Here is a 21126-nt window from a genome sequence, read left to right on the forward strand (position 1 = left end):
AACACGTATATTGTCAAACATAAACGTGTATTATGTGGAGAACAAATTAAAGGCAAATAAATAAATTCACGTGATTTTCATTTTTACGATGATATTGTTGTTTAATGTAGATAGGGCTGATATTAATTAATAATTTTTTTTCAAACATCCAAGTATAAAGTGATACTTTTCCCATTTGATATTTTCATTGAGTCGATACACATCCTTTTGATGGCGCTATTTTACATAATATAAAGTTTGGTTAATTATTAGAAAATACTGCACAAGCTAGTAAATTATGAAATTTGTTGATTGAACTTTTAAAAGTTCAATTTTTAAAATGAAATAGATTAGGGTCTATTTGTTAATTTGTGAGAGAATTTAATGCGATCCAGAAATATGACTTACTACTATCATGTACTCCTACTAGTATTTGAAAAATATCAAGAAAAATTGTTAATATTTATTGATTAGGAGTAATATAATTCAGTTAGTTAATAACATAATAATTAAAGTAAAAGTTTTTTAGTTAAATTGTTTGATCGAGATAATAATAAGATACTACAGCATAAAATTATTGAAATACTCTATAATATAATAATTTTATAAATTACATATTTTTTTATTAAGTTATCAATTAATAACATAATAAAAATATTATTTATAATAATAAATACTACAATTATTATTATTATTATCGTAGTTTGTATTTATAATAAAATAAAATCAACTCTAAATATATAATGTGTAAGAATCTAAAAATTTGAGGAAAAAAATAGAATACTACTTACTATTTAAGAAATATGGAAAATGGAAATAAAAAACGAAAAGACAATAAAATATGTAAAATAAAATAAGATGAGAATAAAAAGAGAAGCGGCGGTATCATCGATGTGGCGCCAACTCCACCTCAACCGTTTCTCTCAGTAAAATCAAATTCAGTTGCAATTTGCATCTTCAACTCAGAGTGGAGAGCGGCCATGGCGGTTTGTGGTGCTTCAACAGCAGCCATCTCCAAGCTGGATCTGCCGGTCGGAATCACTCACCACAAACACAATTGGCAGCAATCGTTATCCTTCAACAGCAGACGGTACTTGATTCCTCCCCATCGAAGAATCACCGGGCGTAATGCTTTTCGTGTCACTTCGTTGGTAGATAATTTAGAGCTTACGACCGATGCATCTCCGCCAAACGAAGTTAAAACTAGGTAATTGAATTTTATCCGTTTTTTTTTTTGTTTTGGGGGTTTTTTAGGTTGGGCGATTATAATTGCTCAATGTGTCGATTAATTAATGGCATCGCTTGTTTATGATCGGATGAGAAGTTTGAGATTCACGATTATCATGATGAGATTGCGGATGGTTTTGGCTTTAGTTAGTGCTGTTAGCTTTGAACGGGGATTTGGAGTATGTTTTGGTTTCAATGTGATGTTAATGGATGAATCATTTGTTATCTGTATCTCTGCTTAATGTAGGAATGCTTGTAGAGGATTCTCACTGAGAGAATTTTTTGTGAGCTATCAAATTCATGAAATTAATAGAAGTTCCGAGAAAACAAACATTTGGAAACCTCCCTTACACGCACACATATACACACAATTGATTTGTTTAAAATGTAGAAAGAGGTATTTGATGTGAATCTTTCGGTTCTTAGGTATCCACTCCTACTCCTGCATTAGAGATTATCGTCTCTGCCTGCTACACTGATTACATTTTAGGACAATGTGTAGCTGACATATGATTAGAGACCTTTTAGTATGTTCTCTACTTATTTTGTTGACTTTCTAACTTATGATTACTGCATTCTTGTCAGCTAAAACATTCATCTGTTCAATTTGTTGGTTTGTAGTACATGGAACTGGAGAGGTTATTCGATTCGTTACCAGTACTCAGGGACCACTGGGCCTGCGCTGGTTTTGATTCACGGTTTTGGAGCAAACAGGTCTACACTGCTTCAATTTCACTTCTCCTCAACTATATAATATAGGTACTTATCACAAAATGTCACACTTGCATATCATTTACATATGCCTTTTCCTTTCTCACTTGCCCAGTGATACTACCTTCTTTACCTGATTAAGTTGCTGGGCTTTTAACATCTTGTTGACAGGATAATTTTATTTATGTATGTGGTGCGTGATAGAACTATTTTTAGCTTGAAGTTTTTTCTCGAAAATGATCTTCTATATCTACTGGTTTATCATTTTGAAAGAATGTAATGTGCCTTTAAAGACTGGATTGCAGAAAACATAGAAAAGAGTTCATATATATTTCAGTTGATATTATCCCTCGATTGATTGTTATAGTACTAATATCTCAATCTATATTATTTGTATGAAATTCCATTTTTCTGTTTTTTGTCAGTGACCACTGGAGGAAGAATTTGCCAGTTCTTGCAGATTTACACAGGGTATATGCAATCGATCTGATTGGGTATGGTTATTCAGACAAACCAGATCCAAGAAAGCTTCAAGTTGACCACTTTTATACTTTTGAGACATGGGGTAGTCAGATAAATGACTTCTGTAGGGAAATTGTGAAGGATGAAGTCTTCTTTGTCTGTAACTCTATAGGAGGTAACTCCTCCTTTTCTTATTTCCTTAGCGAGGAAAAATTTTCTATCGAGTTGAGATTATTCTTTTGTTTTAGGGAAAGTGAATTTTCTTTAATATCTTCTTCTAGATACGCAAGTGATGGAGGTTATGTGCCTGCTTTCTTGCATTGTTTTTAGAATTCCTGTTATTACTCTGTGAAGAAAAAGACATTGCTAACTTCAATCTAACAGAGCCATGTTGGTTTGAATGCAGGACTTGTTGGACTCCAGGCAGCAGTCATGGATCCTGAAATTTGCAAAGGCATTATTCTTTTTAATATATCCCTTCGCATGCTGCATGTAAAGAAACAACCATGGTACGGGAGGCCCCTAATAAAATCATTCCAGAATTTGCTAAGGTGAATTTCGTTTCTAGTCACTGATTTAGCTTATATAACTTCTCCAATTTATTCTGTTTAACTTCTGTATTTTTTACCCTCTACTTCAGAAACACTACTCTTGGGAAATCCTTTTTCAGTGCTGTTGCTACATCACAGTCGGTGAGGAACATTCTTTGTCAGGTATGCAACTCTAATAATGGCTGTCCAATATGTTCATTCACCTAAAGACATTGCATATCTATGTCAAAAAAAAAACTAGGGATGTTCTAAAATATTCAGAGTTGAGGCTAAACTAGAAATAGCTTGCTTTCTCAAGTCTATTTTGGTTCCTCAAGATAATATCAGAATGTATACCAACTAAATGTAATTGAAATTAACTCATTCATTAGGCTTTGAGATCTTTCGAATATTTAATAGTATTTTCTTGCTGGAGATTCTAGTTCTTTTTTCCTCCTCGAGCGATGAACCTACCTTACTTTCAGTTTCTTTAAATAGAATTGGAACATTTTTTTCCTGTTTCTGTTCTTCATTATTTTTTACATTCTTCTAGTAATGTGATGTGTTCAGAGGTGGAGGGAAGGGTCTGGCATCTAGGCAACCATCTGAGCAATTTTGTTCTTTTCACTATATTAAACTTGCATTTTGTAATTTTCCTTCTACTTTTAAAAACATACATGTAATCTTCATTCTTAAATCCTAGCTCTACCCCTGTATGCTGGGTACTCAAGATATTGAAGCATCTGTATGATATAGACCTTCACAAATGTACTCAATTTGTTTCGCTGCATCTTGACATTCTTCTATTATATAACTAATTATGGGTTCCATTTTAGTGTTACTATGACACATCGCAGGTAACAGATGAATTAGTCAAGATAATTCTTGAGCCTGGACTCCAGCCTGGTGCTGCAGAAGTGTTTCTTGAATTTATATGCTACTCTGGTGGGCCGCTTCCTGAGGAATTACTGCCTTTAGTGAAGGTCACATTTCACATAGATATACTCTAATTATATTCTAAATGCTATTACTCCCTTTGTGAACTTTGTATACTATGTCAAAGCAAAGGAATTGTATGCCTTCGATTGCTCACCCAATTATTTAGCTATTGTACCTTCCTTCATTGGATTATCTGTAAACGGTATTCAAGCTAACATTTTTACAACTTTAGCCGAGGTGAATCTGTTGGAATACTGTTTTCTTGATGTTTCTATGCTCTTTTAAATATATGTTTCTTAAGCAGATAGAAATAAGTTATTGTGTTTGCATTTTGCTTGTAGTGTCCTGTGCTGGTGGGTTGGGGTGACAAGGATCCTTGGGAGCCAATTGATCTAGGGAGAGCCTATGCGCAGTTTGATTCTGTTAAAGATTTTGTTGTGCTTCCTAATGTTGGCCACTGCCCTCAGGTACGTATCTACCTCTTGTGTATAGAATTTCTTTGCAAGATGATTTTGATTTTCTTAAAACCGCTCCGCAACAAATAAAAAAAAGAACTTTTGGATTTCTGCAACTGGCATCTTTCTGATATCTTCTCTTACTGGAATTGTTCATATGAAGGATGAAGCGCCCCATCTGGTGAACCCACTCATCACATCTTTTGTGGCTCAACATGCTCCACCCGCTACAACTCTCAAACCCGAGTAATCGTGTTCCGGTAAGGCTCTGCATGCGATGTTAAGTGCCCACACAAGTCTTATTGGCTCCAACAGTTTGCTGAGATGTTGCAATGTGATTATGGCCAGGCTTTAAAAAATGTCACTTCATGATTCTTTTTTATGTATATTCATACTATAGTCTACTCTGTCCGTGTTATGGTCAATTCATGTGTTATTGCAGTCTGATTTCTTCGTATATTTGCTGTGGTTTGTCGATGACCACTCAGCTCCGAACCGAATGAACTTTTAGCAGATTTAGGGAGGGGGCCGAGACCGCTAAGAGGTCATAATCTTCCCTTAGAGTTGGCGAGAAATGCCCTAACCATCCTTGTTTTATTTTTGCCTTTTTTCTTCACCTTTTACTTTCTATAGTAACAAAACACCACCACAGCCTGTTAAGCTACGGTAGTTGTAAAAAGGCCTGAGTTTCTTTTTTTTTTTTTTTTATCATTTCATCACAATTTATGAACAAAGAATAATTTATAACAAACCAAACAAGGCAGAAAAAAATGTTCTCGTGTGGGGGAAAAAAAAAAAAAAAAACTAACTATGCTTCTTGGGAATAATCCAACAAAGAAAATTTCACTTGCAAACCAATTTTGCCACCATCGGTAACCAACTTAGCCGCTGTTACCAACCAATGTCCAGGACTGTCGTATGGACCACGGGCAACCTCGGCGGCATCAATGTATTTAAGCAGCTTTGTCGAGCGAACTGGAACCGGAGGGCCATCTGGGTATACACCGGAATTCAAAGCTGCTGGGGGCTGCTTGGCATCAGCCACTGCCCGCTGGGTAAAGGTGAAAGTTGTGCTCAGATTCGTGAGGAAACTGGACTTGCGGGATGCTTCGGGTGCAGCTGCCCATTCTGTTTTCCTGATAGTGCAGTTAGGAATGTGGGAATATTGCAGGCGGAGGTGGAGAACTTTCTTGGGCCATTTTCCCTTCATCACAAGCTGTGCGCCGGTCACAACGAATACACCATGCGGTTCTCCTTGTATCCAGCTAGGATCGTGCTTAACTACTGAGGAGCATATATTTGAGTATCTCTTCCATCTGACTGGTTCTAAGAACTGATTACTCGATTCATACTCATCTGAACCTCGCCAGTGTGTTGCCGAGTGCATCGTCATTATATTTGGAAGGCTCGACAAATGTTGTACATGAAGTGCCAGTCGATTGCTTTTCTTGCCTTCCAAATACAGGCGTAGGCCAATGACTGGTTTTTGATCACTTGTAACCTACAGATGGGATATTTTAAATCAACATAGCAGCCTAATAAATATGTAAATCAGCAGTGGAAGATGATACTTCAGAAATCAATCACATAGTAATAATCAATTCTAGAAACAAAGTGTGAAGAGCGTGCAACCTCGTCTGTATTCTGGTCCCTACCCGAATAACCCAACCTAAAACTAGCCTCATTTTCATAAGACTTTCATTAAAATCAAACTGATAGTTCAACTGAGCACACGAAAGAAGATGAATCTCATAAAGTTGCCGTGCATACACAGTTTCAGCCCACAAAAGCAAATTGTAATTTAAGCTGAAATCATCTCTCCTGAAAATCATGGAATTTTTGCACAAGAGGCTAATATGATAAACGAACATGATGCATGCAGCACGTGCAGATGAACTTTATACGTTTTTAGCTGCACGAAGATGTTCGTACCTGAGAAAAGCTTACAAATATCTTGGGGCCCAACAAGCTAAACTGCAAGGAGGGGAAAGATGTCTTCTTCCTTTGGTGTCTAAGGGGCAACTCACAGAACAAAGGAGCCCATTGTGTAGGAACTTGAAACTCCAAAAAATATGGTAAATCCTCTAATGATGGTTTGTCTGAAGAAAGAAGTATTAATCTATAAGTCAGGTAATTAATGAAGGAGGAGAAGAACTCTACAAAAACAAGCTAAAAATAATGCTGGTTTCAGAATACAGACTGGGGAGGATAGTCAAATACGAAAAGGATAAATCTGAGATCATAAAACTGTAAGAACATACATCTCAAGTACAAGTTGATTGCATGACTAAGATAGCCACTTCCAGGGATTCCATTCAGCAGAGAAGTAATAGGTACAAATTTGAAAAGTACTGCTTCTGGATTCGCTGCCATTGTCTGGAGCCATCTAGAGTGACTTTGTGCAAACACGTCACCACCTCTTTTTGACCAAATAAGGGTGAGCCCCTATACATATAACAAAATGAATCACCTCCCTCAAATTTTTGAAGAGCAAATAAAGATTGAGCATAGGCAACTTACATCCTTGCTTGATGTTTCTGTGATGCTAGTAAACTGCATTGTATGTGTCTGTAGCATGCGACTAAATACTTCAGGGACCTGCAGATGTACCGATATTACTGAAACAGTATATAGAATTACAATGTTATAAGCGAGAAGCATGCACAGAGTCCTAACATGAATTCCACAAGTCGATATATACCTTTCTTCGGTTATCTTTTGCTGTTCTCTCCAGGATAGGGCTATTAGTAGTATCAGAGAATAGACAATCTCCAAGTTCCTCTAAATATCCCTTGAGCTCAGCTGGTGGAATCGGAGAAGATGCCTTCTGTTTCACACAAAGCACATCCTGGCCTCCAACAGCCATTCCAACAACTATATGTGTTCCATATGTCTGGATAAATCTGGCAATTGAAACCAATTTAAAATTATTAAGAAATTAAAGTACACATGTTAGCTTCACAATGAAATAGAGGTTACATCAACCTCGTTTACACGCAGGCCAGTGATTTTCACTGTAAGTGTAGCCTATGCCCTATTTTCCAAGAAAAAATGGTTTCATTCATCTAGATAAACTCTTGATAGACATTTCTATGGACATAGAGGCCACTGCAATTCATAAATGCATGCATGAAACACATTGGTAACATGATGCATTAAGAATGTTCACCACTTATGTACTGACACAAGGGAAGGTTACTTAAGTGGCATGCTTGAGTGCTGGAAAGTGGATTACTTAACATTGGGAGCAAAGATGGGCCTACGACATTTCATAGTCGAGGATGATCTACCAAAATTTGCAACATGGCACTGCAGTTAGGCTTCCTATAGGACTACTACTTTATTCTTGATTATAAAGATAGTCAGACATATTAACTTAAAATTACCTGGACAACGATGCTGGATCCCAACGAGATGGAACAGACTTCTTGACATGGTCATGTAGTTCTAGTGGTGATGCAGTAAGATGAAGATGATAAATTGAGATGAAATAGCCATCAAACGCTAAATACTTGGCATCCGCAGCATCATTTAACCAAGCTCCACTCAGGTCGAAAATGGCATTAAGATATCCAGAGGGGACTTTTCCTTGTAACGATGATTTCTGATTAAGTAGCTCTGACATCTGCAAGAATTACATCAACAAGAAAAACTTAACAAAATCTCTAAGCATAAAATAAGTTGTATAGTTCTTATGTTCTTATTGATGTATCTTCCATGTTTCCTTCAGGTGCTACAAGTGCGAATGATCTTCAGCAAATCAATTAGGTAAAAGAAGGAAGTAGTTCTGAGTAAAACGTTATCGAACGTTTCATTCTTTCACCGAATTATTAGATTTAGTTTGCTTTTGTTTCTCTGGAAGCCTATGCGGCTATGCTTGCAAGCAGCTTCAGTTCGTTTCAAAAGTAGAGAGTAAGTACCAATTATCAAATAACTTCGCTTCTTCATCACTGTTTTCACGGTAAGGTTACTTGAGCTCAGATTTGCTCTATCTTCTCTAACACTTACTACGGTGGAGCAATTCGGAGTCCAAATTATCCAAACGAACATGTAATCCAATGCATTAATTAACTCAGAAACAAAGAGATCAAATCAAACAGAATCAAACACTAAACCTGATTGAATTGGAGCACATCCGACTTGAACCGCACGTGATCCCCCTTGTCGATGTGTATACTCTCCGGCACATCTCGTATCGTCGCGCCGCCCGGAACAACGACGTCGCGCTTGCGCCGCTCGTCCAGAATAACCAGCCTGCCTCCGGCGGGGCATCGTTTGACGAACTTGAGCCTGAAATCGCTAGCGAGGTCGAAGCCGAGCCCCAGCGCCTCCGCCGCGCGCACCTCGATCGGCTTCTTACCGTACTCGTCGTAATCGTCGGCCATCACCGACGATCGGAGAAGAAAAGCGCAGGTGTTATATTGGAGAGCGAATTTTGACCTTTGACCGGAGAAATTCAGCTGCGGCGGCCCCGCCTTGACCCCTCGCCGACTCGACTCTGCCCTTTTTCAGCTCACCAACTATTACTTTGACTATTAGCAAGTGATGTGATTGATTTTGTACGCAATTCTTCACCTAAAAAGTGAGTGATTTCGAGAGAAATCAAATCTCTGTTTTCCAACGAAGCATTTCCAATTCTGGACCTTCGCCTTTTTCTATTTTCATTTTGTCAGGGAAAATATCTGCCCACCTGCCATATCTAACATTATTAAATCAATTTAGTCGCAATTTATTGAGTTCGACCTTCTCCGGGTCCGTCGTTCCCGGAGAAGATGACACACTTGAGGGATGGCATGAGATTGTAGAAAAAAAAAATTATGTTAAGGGGTGAGAAGAAATATAATTTTATAATTACTGTCAGCTGAAAAAACTTTTTAAAAAAAAATGTGACTATCTTTTGTGACAAACTAAAAAGGAAAATGTGACATCTACAGTGGGACAGAGGGAGTAGTAATATTTCAATTTGCTATTTGGGATATTCACAATTTAAAATTTCACTCTCTTTTTTATAATAAAAAATTTATTTATAAATTAAAATTTCATTTTCTTTTTTATAGTAAACCTTATAATATAAAATTAATATAAATATATAAACGAAGAATTTATATTTTACTAGATTTTTTATATTTTCTAAAATTATGTCGAGTCAGAGTAAGATGTATGAAGGGAATATTTCAAGGGCATTCCTTTCAAATTTGATCTTTTAAATATAATTTTTTAAAATTCGTATCCAAAATAAATATGTTGCTTATAAAAGATTGAAAGGATTAATAATTTTGTGCCTATTCACCATTTATTTGACTGTCGGACCGATAAAAAAATGAGTTCGACCTTGTTGCATAAAATGACCATAACCTTGTTAATCTTATTAGTTAATTGTGTAGAGCTTAAATTTATTCGTAAATTATTTAAATCTTAATCAATGAATATATGTGCACAACCTTGTTCGGTAAATCTCGCTAACTAAATAACTAAATATTTTCTTTTCTTTTTCTTTTTTCTTTTTGATTAAAAAATATAAAATAAAATATCGCTAACTAAATATGCCGAGCTTCATTTTTGCGGTATTTGGCTCATTAATTGGATAGATTAATTTAGTTGAAAACATTGCATAATTATCTCCGGTATATATGAACAACTTAAATCTAACAATTGTATTAAATCTCTAATAATTTCACTGTTACAAGAGAATAATGGTTAATAATTACATAATGTTTTGTGCATGAATTTTATATAAAAATTAATATTATAAAAATGAATTTAAATTGGAAAAATAGTCAAATAAATCAATACGTGAAAATACATAATCGATGTTCGAAATGAATACGACTGATTATGTTACTTATTTTTCATAGGTCGATGAATAATTTATTTTATCAGCTTAGAGTGTACCAATTGTTTAAATATATTAAAATAATAAACATTATATTAGTAATGAATAAATTTGATCTGGGTAAAATTTGAAATTTTTTTTGAATAAAAACTTGTGAAAATGGCTTAAATTTTATAAGCTTTAATATAATTAATGATAAGAATTAGAGATGATAAAGTTTAGGATATGATTAAATCATACTAGTATACAAATCAAATTTGGGCACCATAATAGTTAGCTCAATTAATTGTAAACTGTTTATATTTTATAGTGATGTTTATATTCCAAAGTCCAAGCCAATATGAATGGCGTGGTGGTCAATCGTCCCTTAAAATATTCCGATTGTTCACTTAATATTTTTTTAACTATTTTAATTCTATAAAATAAAAATATCTATAGTCATGATAAATTATAAATTAAATGATGGAGTAGTTTATTTAGGTTTATGTGGCATGAATCACGATGTTTTTTTTTTTTCATAGAGTAGACTTTATTTTAAACTTTATAAAATTAAGAGTAAAGGTCAGACGTGAATCAAATTTGGCCTTTATTCTAAAATAAATTTGAGTCTGTCTATTTTTTGACGGTTTTATTAAGTGAGGATCGATTCGGGTCCGAGTTAATTTGTGACAAATAATAAAAAAGATAATATTATGACCAAATTGATAAAATGGTAGGAACCAGCCTTTATTCTAAAATTAATTACTAAGATTGAAAGTTTGGCGCTAGGGTTTCATCTTGTTATCCTCCTCTTCCTCACTCCGCCTCTTGCGCTCACTCTCTCACTCCACTCTCCTTCTTCGCAATTCCGCAGAGGTAATTACTGTTCATTCTCTCTAGATTTCAGTTTGCCTTTCTCTTTATGCTTCCGATTTTTGCTTTATTTTGTAAATCTGCTGGACAAGGGGAGGTTTTTCATTTTCAAACCATGCTTATGCGTTCTCGATTCGAAATCAGTGAATTTGTTGTGCTCGCTGTTGGTGTTGAGTGATTACCTAATTTTCCTGCTGAATAAGAATTTTTTGCTCGATTCGTTAATTTATTGTATTCATTTCCTTCTGATTGAATGATTTTCTCATCCTATGATTTTGTTGTCCTTCTGGTTTATTGTAGCTTTTTAAAAATTGTGCATTTTCTTGCTATTGCACGATTGGAATGATAGAGATGCTATTTGTTTAGCTGAATGCGTGGAATTTATTGTTCTAGTGATTGGTTGCTGCTATAATTATGATGAATTGCTGTTAGAATAAGAGGCCTTTGGAAGACATCACTTTGCATATTGTGTTTGTTGGCATGTTGTAATTATTAGGTGTATATATATGAGGGAATACACTGCAGATCATGGCATTTTCTCAGACTATCTATGGTTTCCATTACAGATGAATGTCGAAAAACTCATGAAGATGGCCGGTTCGGTCCGCACTGGTGGGAAGGGTACAATGAGAAGGTTTGTTCTTGATATTATGCAGAAAACTTTTATTTATAGTTTTGACTGATTTATGTTGTCAAGACTGAACTTGGGCAGCAGAAGAGCAACATCTGCCATCGTTTCAATTATACTCTGTTTGTGTTTCTAATGAAAGCACTTGTGTGGTTTGCAGAAAGAAGAAGGCTGTACACAAGACGAACACAACAGATGACAAAAGGCTTCAAAGCACCTTGAAGAGAATAGGAGTGAATGCCATACCTGCAATCGAGGAAGTTAATATTTTCAAGGAAGATGTAGTTATTCAGTTCGTCAACCCCAAAGGTCTCTATCCAGTTCTCTTGCATTGTCATCTTCATTTGCTCTTTCAACATTTTTGTCTAATTTTTAATTTTTTTTTTAATTTTCAGTGCAAGCATCTATTTCAGCCAACACCTGGGTTGTTAGTGGAACTCCTCAGAACAAGAGTATGTTTAGTTCTCCCGACTTTGCAACCTACTTTATATTGTCGATATGCTTGATCTAAAATTTCAATTCACGGTTTAAACATGAACACTCTCTCAAGAAAATGAAGGTTTAAAAACATTACTTGTTTATAAGTAACATTACACATCGAACAAGGGAGTCTTTTCTCTTAATCATTTGATTTTGTTTCTTGATGCTTATAATTCGTTATTTTTGGTCTGATCATGTTCAATTCAGAACATTTTTTAACTATAACGAAAGCTTGTTTTGGTCATCATTTGTCTTCTAATCTTAAATATATGGAAGTTGAATTCATTGTCATTCTTTTGTGGTTCTTTCAGAGTTGACGGACATTCTCCCTCAAATTATCAACCAGTTGGGTAAGTGTAGTTTTTCCTTCTTTTCTCATCTTGTAACTGTAACGTAATGACCAGTTTTTGCAAAAATCTTTACTAAACATAACTTATTGTACGTAACTCCCAGGCCCGGATAACTTGGAGAATTTGAAAAAGTTAGCAGAGCAATTCCAGAAGCAGGCACCTGCTGGGGCTTCTGGCGCTGCAGAAGATGACGACGATGTACCAGAACTTGTAGCGGGCGAGACGTTTGAAGCTGCTGCAGAGGAGGGAAACACCCAGACCTCTTAAGGCCTCCTATTTTCAATTTTGGAGACCATTGCTTATATTTACCATGTTTCAGGAAGATCTCTAACATTACTTTGTCCCCTTACTTTAACAATGCTTTACTGATTCATATATCAGCTTGTTTTGAGTGAGTGAGCCTTCCATTATAAAGCAGTTTAATCAACTTTTCAAGTATAAAATGATGTGTGTTGAGCAGTTTAGTTTGGAGCACAGCGTGGGTCACCTGATAGGCTTCATATTTTGGGCAACATTCAGTTTATCTATTTAATTTAATTCTAATACCTAATGTCATTAGTTTTTCAAATTTGACAAAATTAAAGAAAAGGAATTTTATAATCCATGGGATGTGGTCGAGTGTACCTTTTAAAGTACTCTCTCCGTCCCACATAATTTGACCCAATATTTCATTTTGGACTGTTCCACATAATTTGACACACTTCACACGTAATTTGACACACTTTACTTTTACCATTTTTGGTAGTGGACCCCATATTTTCATTAACTCATTACTACTCACATTTTATTATAAAACTAGTACTTTAAAAGTAGGATCCACATCCAACCAACTTTTTAAACTCATTTTTCATTAGATTTCTTAAAATCCGTGCCGGGTCAAAGTGTCCCAAATTATGTGGGACGGATGGAGTATATAATTTCAAATAAAAAATAATCTAAACACAATTAAATTACAAAATTAATAAATAGAGTTGAAAAGAAGAGAGTGATATAACTTTTTTGGAAATATGTATGGACTAATTTTAGTGGATTAATTCTAATGGAAAAATAAAATCATTTTCTATTAATTATTTCAAAGATTTATTTAAAAGAATAAAATAAATAGTGATAAAATAGTTAAAGTGATGCTGTATAAAGATTAGCTGAGGTGGCACATATATATAGAGATAGAGATAGATATAGATAAAGATCTGTGGTTTTTGGTAACTGCAGTAGGCGGTAGCCGCTAGGGTTTTATTGTTATCCTTTGTTTCCCTGTTGCGGTCGCTCTCTCCCACCACTTCACATTTTCGCAGAGGTAATTGCTCTTCCTTCTTCCCCATTTCTGCACTTACACCTTCTCTTTTATGCTTCCGATTTTACTTTATTTGATATATCCGTTGCAATTGAATGCTCGTGTTTTCTTCAATTGAAATTGGTGTATTTTTTATGGCTGTTGTTGTTGACTGATTTATCAATTGATTGGTTTATTTACAGTCAGGCGATGGGCTTCCAGCATTCATTGTATTCTAATTGCTTGATGATTGATTTTATTGTGCTTCTGATTTGCTGTATCTTTTATATTCAATTATTATTGGTCTTGCACGCTAGGGACAGTAGTTATGCTATTGGTTTAGCTGAAGATGTGATTTTGCACGCTTGGAATGATAGATATGATATTGGTTTAGCTGAAAATGTGGTTTTGCGCGTATACGATTGTCTATTGGAGTTATATTTACGCCAAATGTGGTTGGTTTTATAACACAGGAAGTAGAATATGTAAGTTGTGCTTCTTATCAATAAGGTCCCTGAAAAATTTGGTTTTGGCCTTTTAGAACAAGAGCTCGTTTGATCGTTTCTCATTGGCTATTGTGATTTTTGGCATGTTAATTGCTATAAAAATATAAATTTTAATACAAGACTTTACTTTTTTCCCCAACTCACTGTGTTGTTCGTCACAGATGAATGTTGAGAAATTAATGAAGATGGCCGGTTCGGTCCGGACCGGGGGGAAGGGTACAATGAGAAGGTTCGTTCTTGATATTATGCAGCAGTAGTATCAATTTGTTGTCTTTTAAACTTTTTCTCTGTTTGTGTTTCTAATAAATGTGTATTTGTTGGTTTGCAGAAAGAAGAAGGCGGTTCACAAGACGACCACAACAGATGACAAGAGGCTTCAAAGTACCTTAAAGAGAATAGGAGTGAATGCCATACCTGCGATTGAGGAAGTTAATATTTTCAAGGAAGATGTAGTTATACAGTTTGTCAATCCTAAAGGTGTGAACTGCTGGATTTAAGTTTTAATTTTGTCTAGTTTTGTTGCATTCATTCTTTTTATCTCGTTTAACTTTTTGTCTAACCTTTTGTTATTTTCAGTGCAAGCATCTATTTCAGCCAACACCTGGGTTGTTAGCGGCACTCCTCAGAACAAGAGTATGTTTCGTTCTCTTGACTTGAAATCGACATTGCATTACTAATATGGTCGAACCACAAATCCATATAACATGATAGTATGCCCTGTTTTTCCGATGCTCGTTATTTCTTTATCCCTGTTCGGTTAAGTTCAAAACCTTTTTATCTCATTTGTCTTCTAAATCTAAAGTTTATCGGAAGTTGAATTAATCTATATTTTTTTTGTGGCCTTTCAGAATTGCAGGACATCCTTCCCCAAATTATCAACCAGTTGGGTGAGTGTAGTCTTTTTTCTTTCATTTTGTATCTTTTGATATCCATTTTTCTGCAGTAATCTGTACTGAAAATAACTTTTGTTCAATTTCCCAGGCCCGGATAACTTGGAGAACTTGAAAAAGTTAGCAGAACAATTCCAGAAGCAGATGCCGGCTGGTGCGACTTCTGGTGCTGCAGAAGATGACGATGACGATGTACCAGAACTTGTAGCTGGTGAGACATTTGAAGCTGCTGCAGAGGAGGGACACACCCATACTACCTCTTAAGGATCTTCTATCATCAGTTTTGGACATTGCTTATATTTTCTATGTTTTGAATACATTACTTTATCCTCCATCAATGAATTGAATCCACCCTGGTTTTCTCAATTCATATGTGCTTTTAGTTGAATTTGTGTCTTCATTCTTGTGCTATTCTACATCCTAATGTGTAATCCTCTAGTTTGAACACACCATAGGTCATTATTGTAATGAGTCATTTAAATTAATCTACTTTTCATGCTAAATTTCATTGTGATGCTGTATTGTTAATTTGAGCAGAAACTGTGATATTAAGGCTTCTTGTGCACTTTCATATCCCTTTCTTATAGTAGTAGTATAAATTATATAATAATTATGAGTCTAGTTATTTTAGTGTGAAATAATTCTTAGTAAAATGTTGGTTGGTTTGGTAAATTAAGAACCTAGCTCTGATTTTCGATACTCAATAGTATAATGTTTTGATATGTTAATTTTAATAAATTATATAGAAACTTAAAATAAAAATAAAGGATTTGGTGTGAAATATTGGATGAAAATCCGATCCTCCTGGCACTCCGACCACGCACCCTGGATTCCATTTAAAAATAATAAATATAACTACAAGAAATAATTTTTTAAATAATGCAAAATGCAAGAACAATTAATATCAGAATCATTTGACATAATTTATTTAAGTTCTGTCAACAACCCATTGCAGGTTCTTGATCCAATCCTCTTGTAAATGATGTCACATTTCATTTTCTGCATTGTTTCACAGCCACACCTTACTATTTATCCTTTACAAATTTTTATCTGGATTTGTTGAAAAGCTATATATGTGATGTATATTTGGTGATTTATTTTGCAGAAAAATTGAAATAAATGGAAGAAAGTGTTTTTACTCGTTGCTTGGAAGGAATAAAAAATGTGAAATCTGAAGATGGAGATATGATGACCAAGCCTTTTTTGGATGTCTGCAAACTTATTTTGCCGATTTTAGGTTCGTTTATCTTTTTTATAAAGAAAATGTGTATGGATTATAGTAGTATAAATTTTTTTTTTAAAATAATCAGGCCTAATCACTTTCATGCCACTAATCTAAGTATTGAATTTTTTTTTCGTGAAATATAAGACCTATTTATCTCTATCAATAAACAATAATCTTAATATTAGTAGACCGCCAGTTTTTTTGAAATATAAGTACGATTCAAATCCTTCCAGATTTAATTACCTTTTCACATTGGTTCAAGCTGAAGTTGAAACATCAACTGCCAAATCATCCTCTAGTTGCACCAGTGGCCTCCTCTGGTTAATCAGGTACCTTTTCGTGTTGGTCGGAACGACTACCCGACTGTCTTGATTGCGACCGGGTGGTGATTTTTTGGTTGTTATCTTAGTTTAAAGTATGTTGTCTTTGTACTTGCTGCTTCTGGTGACGACGTTGCTGAGTTGGGGCATGCTTTGTTTTCCTTTTATTTATTTTTTAGTTACTTCTTTATTTGTGGTAGTGCGGTTCATTTTTTGTTTTATTCGAGGATCTTAATGAACTATCTCAACAATGACCGATCGGGTGTATATGAGGCACCACAAGAGCGAGCCAAAAGAGTGATTTTTAAAAAGAAAATACAAAAATTCTTTTAAAGTCGTCAGATTAATGGCGTATTTTGTGCGAATCCTTCCTTATAACGACTCCCATGGCCAAATTAATTCATAAGAAAATTATTTTTCGAAATCTCAAACTCAAACTTTATAACATATGGCTCTAACTAGTTACTTTTGCTAGCTTTGAGATTAATTTTGTAGTTAATATTATAATTAGTTTTGTTGTTATTGGTATTGTATTTTCAGAGCAATGGATTTCATAGTAGAGCTATTCAAGAATCTAGGTGAGCATCAAGATTGGTCAATGTCACAAATTTATAACGAAGCATACACCAAAACCTTGAAGAAATGGCATGGTTGGATTGCTGCTTCAAGTTTCACGGTAATTATTTAATTACCCACATAATCAAACTATGCAACATTAAATTCAAAGACTATGTCACGATTCGAAACAATGTTGACATGCCCTCGGAAGGAGCAATTTTGTCTGAACTTTTAGCCCAAATTAATATCACATGGGCTAAACAAATAAACAGCCCAAATGAAAGTCCATCACAATATATTCAACAATTTTAAAGCTAAATTTGAAAAATTGGATGATAGTACCTTTTTACAATTACCCTACGATTGAGACGTATTCGTAAAAATGCTAAAACAATTGAACACAGTCGAATATTTACAGGTAACAACGAACTTGCCTCTAATTTAGTGAAATAATGTGAGAAAATAGGTTGGTCTGACGCTTGCACCGGAGAGGAAGAAGTTCATGGAGGTTTTAGGCAAACACGGAGGTGACATAAACACTGATATGCAAAAGTTCTGTACAGAGTTCTCACCGATCCTACAAAAGATCCATAGGTTTCTCGTAAGTATTACTTCCTTCACCCGTCATTAAATATCTCATTTTGTCATTTTAGCATGTCTATCATAACATGTCATGTTTCACTTTTTTCATCCATATTTATTTACATGTCTTAAAATTGTGGCGATTTCATATGAAACACTTAACGACGGACGAATGTAGTATTCAACAATAACAAAACCAAAAAAATAATGATATTAATAATAATAGAATTGTACAAATCTGATTAAATAGTTGATTGTTAACTATTTTTATGGTTGATAAGAATTATGTTTGTGCAGGCAAGTTGTGGATTGGACAGTATGAAAGCTTTATGATGGTTTCTAATTGTAGTTCCTGTAAATTTGTTGTTATCTTTGTGATGCATATCAATGAACGAACAAATACTTGTCTCTTGGTAATCACAACTTTTCTATGTATATATTGTGTCACATAGTTTAATTCGTTTGGAAAGTAATTCTTTAGGATTAAATATCACACAATTAGTATTAATGTCACGTGTCAATTAAATTTAATTACACTATTTTTTTGTCATTTAAAAATAACTAGTTATAATTGTTGGAAAGATAACTTGAGGTGTCCAAGTATGTTATGAAGAAAAAGTGTGGAATTACAATCTGTTAGGAAAAGAATAACATTAGTATAATGTAGAGTTCCTAGATATATTTATATCTAAAGTCCTATAAATAACTATATACTATATATCATCAACAACAATTCAAGTCATGCAATGTAGTCGATAAGGCTAGGAGTGTGTTTGGCTAGGAGTGTGTTTATTTTCCATATTTTACTTTTCAATATGGTATCAGAGCAGTTCGATCCCTCGCATGGATCGATCTGTCTCTATAGCAAAAAAAAAAAAAAAGACCTCCCAAATATACAGCCGAGAATCTGCCCAAATAAACCAAACAGCCGCGAAAAATTGATCTCAAACTACCTGGATTTTACTGGTTCAAACAATCGTCTGCACGATGAGGGCGTCGAGGGAGCAAGAAAGAGCATGCCACCCTAATCATGGTCTACAACATCACTCTCCAACCTGCCTAGACCACATTTTCGATCGTATCCTATTGTTTGAGTTTTAACGAAAAATCATGGTCTTAGCCTTGGGGAAGTGCAACAAGATAATCAATGTTCAATCTTCGAAACTACTATTAACTAATTTATTTATAGGTGGGCGGACTAAGTTTTTGTTTTTTGTTTTTTTAATAAATTTTTTTTTAAATATTCAATACTATTAATTCAAAGTTCACTTCTCTGCTTTCATTAATCATAATTAATCCATACTAATCATGAAAGATACTTTTAGAGTTTTAGTTGATACTAGAACTAGTTAGCTTTACATTGATTTATGGTTTAATCAATGGGAAAGTGAAAAGTGTGTGAAAATTAAAGGATATTTTGGGATTTGTTTCCACTAGGGGAATTTTATTCCTTTTTAAACTAGCTAGGGGTGTCGAAACAGGTACCCGCGGGTACCCGCACCCGACGAGTCGGGTACCCGCACCCGATTTCAGCCGAAATTGTTGTCCCGATACCCGCCCCGCACTGTGTCGGGTATACCCGATACCCGACTCGGGTATCCCGCACCCGACACGGCGGGTACCCGACCCGACCCGATTTTTTTTTGTAAATCATTTTTTTTTATTTGTATATTCCAAACTTGTTGATCGCCATCCATGATAATGTAAGTATTTTTATGCATCCTAAAAACAAATAAAATAAATCCACAATGATTTGAAAATTTATAATTTAATAAGTATCTATATAGGCTACTGTATATATATTGAATATGTGTGTGTAGCATATGCTACTGTACACATTAATAAAATACTTATGCTAATGTATAGTAGTATATAATATTGGTAATTGTATGTTGAAAAACACGATTTATTCTTAATAGAGGAAAAAAGACAAAAAAAAGTTATATGTTGGATGTGAGTCAGTGACCGAGATAATTTAAAAATTATACTATTAATATTAAAAATTACAAAATATCAAACTAATCGGGTAATTTTCGGGATTATCGGGTATCCCGAGCGGGTATCGGTCCGATACCCGCAAAATCCAAAATATGATTACTCGATCCCGACCCGTTACCCGTTTCCATCGGGTAGCGGGTACCCAATACCCGACGAGTATCGGGTCGGGTGTGCGGGTACCCAATACCCGCTATCCGTTTCGACACCCCTAAAACTAGCTACCACTTCAAAGTCGTCCAAGCCTTCTACACATGTCACCAAAAAATAATTGATTAAAGATACCAAGAACATTATTTGTTGCCTTTAAATATTGGAATCAATAAGGGTGTCGCAACGAGTACCCGCATCCGATTTCGGCAAAATTGTTATCCCGATACCTGCCCCGCACTGTGTTGGGTATTACCTGATACCCGAGTCGGGTATCCCGCACCTGACATAGCGGGTACCCGACCCAATTTTTTTTTTTAAAATCTTTTTTATTACTATTATTATTTACATTATCCTTAATTTGTTGCTCGTAATTCGTAATAATATTAGTTTTTTGATGCATGCTAAAAAAATATTATTATTACTTACATTATCCTTAACTTGTTGCTCGTAGTCTGTAATAATATTAGTTTTTTGATGCATGCTAAAAAAATATAAAATAAAAATTCACAAATCTTTAGACACTATACATCCACAATTTAATAAGCATGTGTATATGCTAATGTACATATAATGTTGATATTTGTATGCTGAAAAATATACGCTTTACTCTTAATAGATGAAAAAAGAAAAAAAAAATTATATGTTGAAATCCAAGTCATTGGCCTGCATAATTCAAAAATGATATTAATATTAAAAATTATAAAATAGAGTACTAAACTAAAATCGGGTAATTTTCGGGATTATCGGATGTCCTGAACGGATATCGGGTAATCCAAAAATATGATTACCCGATCCCGACTTGTTACCCGTTTTCATTGGATATCGGGTCGGGTGTGCGGGTAACCAATACCCGCTAATTGGAATTGATTATGACAACCCAGTTAAACATAAAAAACTTTTATTTGCAAATCTTTTCATGCTTGAAGTCAATAACTAATATATATATATATATATATATATATATATATATATATATATATAATCACATAATAACATTTTTATCTAATTATGTGAATTGTTCATTTGCAAAATTGAGTGATTAACATTTCAATATCATCTTACATTGTTATTTATGTAAGATGATTTCAGCATTAATTAGAGTCAACCGGTGATTAGTTAGAGTTTATTAATTATTAGTAATAATTAGAATGTACGTACTGAATTTCAATTATTAAAAA

General features: G+C 34.5%; 5 protein-coding genes across 5 annotated transcripts; 4 read left to right on the plus strand and 1 right to left on the minus strand.

Moving 5' to 3' along the window:
- The first annotated feature begins 871 nt into the window (after positions 1 to 871).
- On the plus strand, positions 872 to 4760 carry LOC125222412 (uncharacterized hydrolase YugF). The gene is made up of 8 exons (XM_048125001.1): positions 872 to 1186; positions 1828 to 1920; positions 2343 to 2554; positions 2786 to 2930; positions 3020 to 3092; positions 3746 to 3892; positions 4190 to 4315; positions 4467 to 4760. Exons 1-8 carry the CDS (start codon positions 960 to 962, stop codon positions 4551 to 4553), a joined length of 1110 nt encoding a protein of 369 aa, XP_047980958.1. The 5' UTR covers positions 872 to 959; the 3' UTR covers positions 4554 to 4760.
- Positions 4761 to 5025: 265 nt separating this feature from the next.
- LOC125222405 (MACPF domain-containing protein At4g24290-like) lies at positions 5026 to 8976 on the minus strand. The gene is made up of 7 exons (XM_048124989.1): positions 8419 to 8976; positions 7690 to 7928; positions 7005 to 7206; positions 6824 to 6901; positions 6565 to 6748; positions 6236 to 6402; positions 5026 to 5804 (listed from the first exon to the last, which is right to left on the minus strand). Exons 1-7 carry the CDS (start codon positions 8686 to 8688, stop codon positions 5112 to 5114), a joined length of 1833 nt encoding a protein of 610 aa, XP_047980946.1. The 5' UTR covers positions 8689 to 8976; the 3' UTR covers positions 5026 to 5111.
- Positions 8977 to 10860: 1884 nt separating this feature from the next.
- On the plus strand, positions 10861 to 12841 carry LOC125221827 (basic transcription factor 3-like). The gene is made up of 6 exons (XM_048124108.1): positions 10861 to 10991; positions 11555 to 11622; positions 11777 to 11925; positions 12012 to 12068; positions 12408 to 12446; positions 12550 to 12841. The coding sequence occupies exons 2-6, from the start codon at positions 11555 to 11557 to the stop codon at positions 12711 to 12713; spliced, it is 477 nt and encodes a 158-aa protein (XP_047980065.1). The 5' UTR covers positions 10861 to 10991; the 3' UTR covers positions 12714 to 12841.
- A 767-nt stretch (positions 12842 to 13608) lies between these two features.
- LOC125221820 (nascent polypeptide-associated complex subunit beta-like) lies at positions 13609 to 15481 on the plus strand. Its single transcript, XM_048124095.1, has 6 exons — positions 13609 to 13743; positions 14387 to 14454; positions 14554 to 14702; positions 14802 to 14858; positions 15074 to 15112; positions 15207 to 15481. The coding sequence occupies exons 2-6, from the start codon at positions 14387 to 14389 to the stop codon at positions 15377 to 15379; spliced, it is 486 nt and encodes a 161-aa protein (XP_047980052.1). The 5' UTR covers positions 13609 to 13743; the 3' UTR covers positions 15380 to 15481.
- Positions 15482 to 15627: 146 nt separating this feature from the next.
- On the plus strand, positions 15628 to 18269 carry LOC125221814 (glycolipid transfer protein 1-like). Its single transcript, XM_048124082.1, has 5 exons — positions 15628 to 16352; positions 16603 to 16669; positions 17201 to 17336; positions 17685 to 17819; positions 18098 to 18269. Exons 1-5 carry the CDS (start codon positions 16235 to 16237, stop codon positions 18131 to 18133), a joined length of 492 nt encoding a protein of 163 aa, XP_047980039.1. The 5' UTR covers positions 15628 to 16234; the 3' UTR covers positions 18134 to 18269.
- The last annotated feature ends 2857 nt before the right edge of the window (positions 18270 to 21126 follow it).

This window comes from Salvia hispanica, chromosome 1 (genome assembly GCF_023119035.1).
Source record: "Salvia hispanica cultivar TCC Black 2014 chromosome 1, UniMelb_Shisp_WGS_1.0, whole genome shotgun sequence".
NCBI lineage: Eukaryota > Viridiplantae > Streptophyta > Magnoliopsida > Lamiales > Lamiaceae > Salvia > Salvia hispanica.

Excerpts from the sequence above, each read along its gene's own strand:
- LOC125222412 (XM_048125001.1), top strand. The coding sequence starts at position 960 with ATGGCGGTTTGTGGTGCTTCAACAGCAGCCATCTCCAAGCTGGATCTG. Across the intron at positions 1,921-2,342 it reads CACGGTTTTGGAGCAAACAG|TGACCACTGGAGGAAGAATT; the intron begins GTCTACACTGCT and ends GTTTTTTGTCAG. Across the intron at positions 2,555-2,785 it reads TGTCTGTAACTCTATAGGAG|GACTTGTTGGACTCCAGGCA; the intron begins GTAACTCCTCCT and ends GTTTGAATGCAG.
- LOC125222405 (XM_048124989.1), bottom strand. The coding sequence starts at position 8,688 with ATGGCCGACGATTACGACGAGTACGGTAAGAAGCCGATCGAGGTGCGC. Across the intron at positions 7,929-8,418 it reads ATGTGCTCCAATTCAATCAG|ATGTCAGAGCTACTTAATCA; the intron begins GTTTAGTGTTTG and ends TAATTCTTGCAG. Across the intron at positions 7,207-7,689 it reads GATCCAGCATCGTTGTCCAG|ATTTATCCAGACATATGGAA; the intron begins GTAATTTTAAGT and ends TTCAATTGCCAG.
- LOC125221827 (XM_048124108.1), top strand. The coding sequence starts at position 11,555 with ATGAATGTCGAAAAACTCATGAAGATGGCCGGTTCGGTCCGCACTGGT. Across the intron at positions 11,623-11,776 it reads GGGAAGGGTACAATGAGAAG|AAAGAAGAAGGCTGTACACA; the intron begins GTTTGTTCTTGA and ends TGTGGTTTGCAG. Across the intron at positions 11,926-12,011 it reads TCAGTTCGTCAACCCCAAAG|TGCAAGCATCTATTTCAGCC; the intron begins GTCTCTATCCAG and ends TTTAATTTTCAG.
- LOC125221820 (XM_048124095.1), top strand. The coding sequence starts at position 14,387 with ATGAATGTTGAGAAATTAATGAAGATGGCCGGTTCGGTCCGGACCGGG. Across the intron at positions 14,455-14,553 it reads GGGAAGGGTACAATGAGAAG|AAAGAAGAAGGCGGTTCACA; the intron begins GTTCGTTCTTGA and ends GTTGGTTTGCAG. Across the intron at positions 14,859-15,073 it reads CGGCACTCCTCAGAACAAGA|AATTGCAGGACATCCTTCCC; the intron begins GTATGTTTCGTT and ends GTGGCCTTTCAG.
- LOC125221814 (XM_048124082.1), top strand. The coding sequence starts at position 16,235 with ATGGAAGAAAGTGTTTTTACTCGTTGCTTGGAAGGAATAAAAAATGTG. Across the intron at positions 16,670-17,200 it reads GGCCTCCTCTGGTTAATCAG|AGCAATGGATTTCATAGTAG; the intron begins GTACCTTTTCGT and ends TTGTATTTTCAG. Across the intron at positions 17,337-17,684 it reads TTGCTGCTTCAAGTTTCACG|GTTGGTCTGACGCTTGCACC; the intron begins GTAATTATTTAA and ends GTGAGAAAATAG.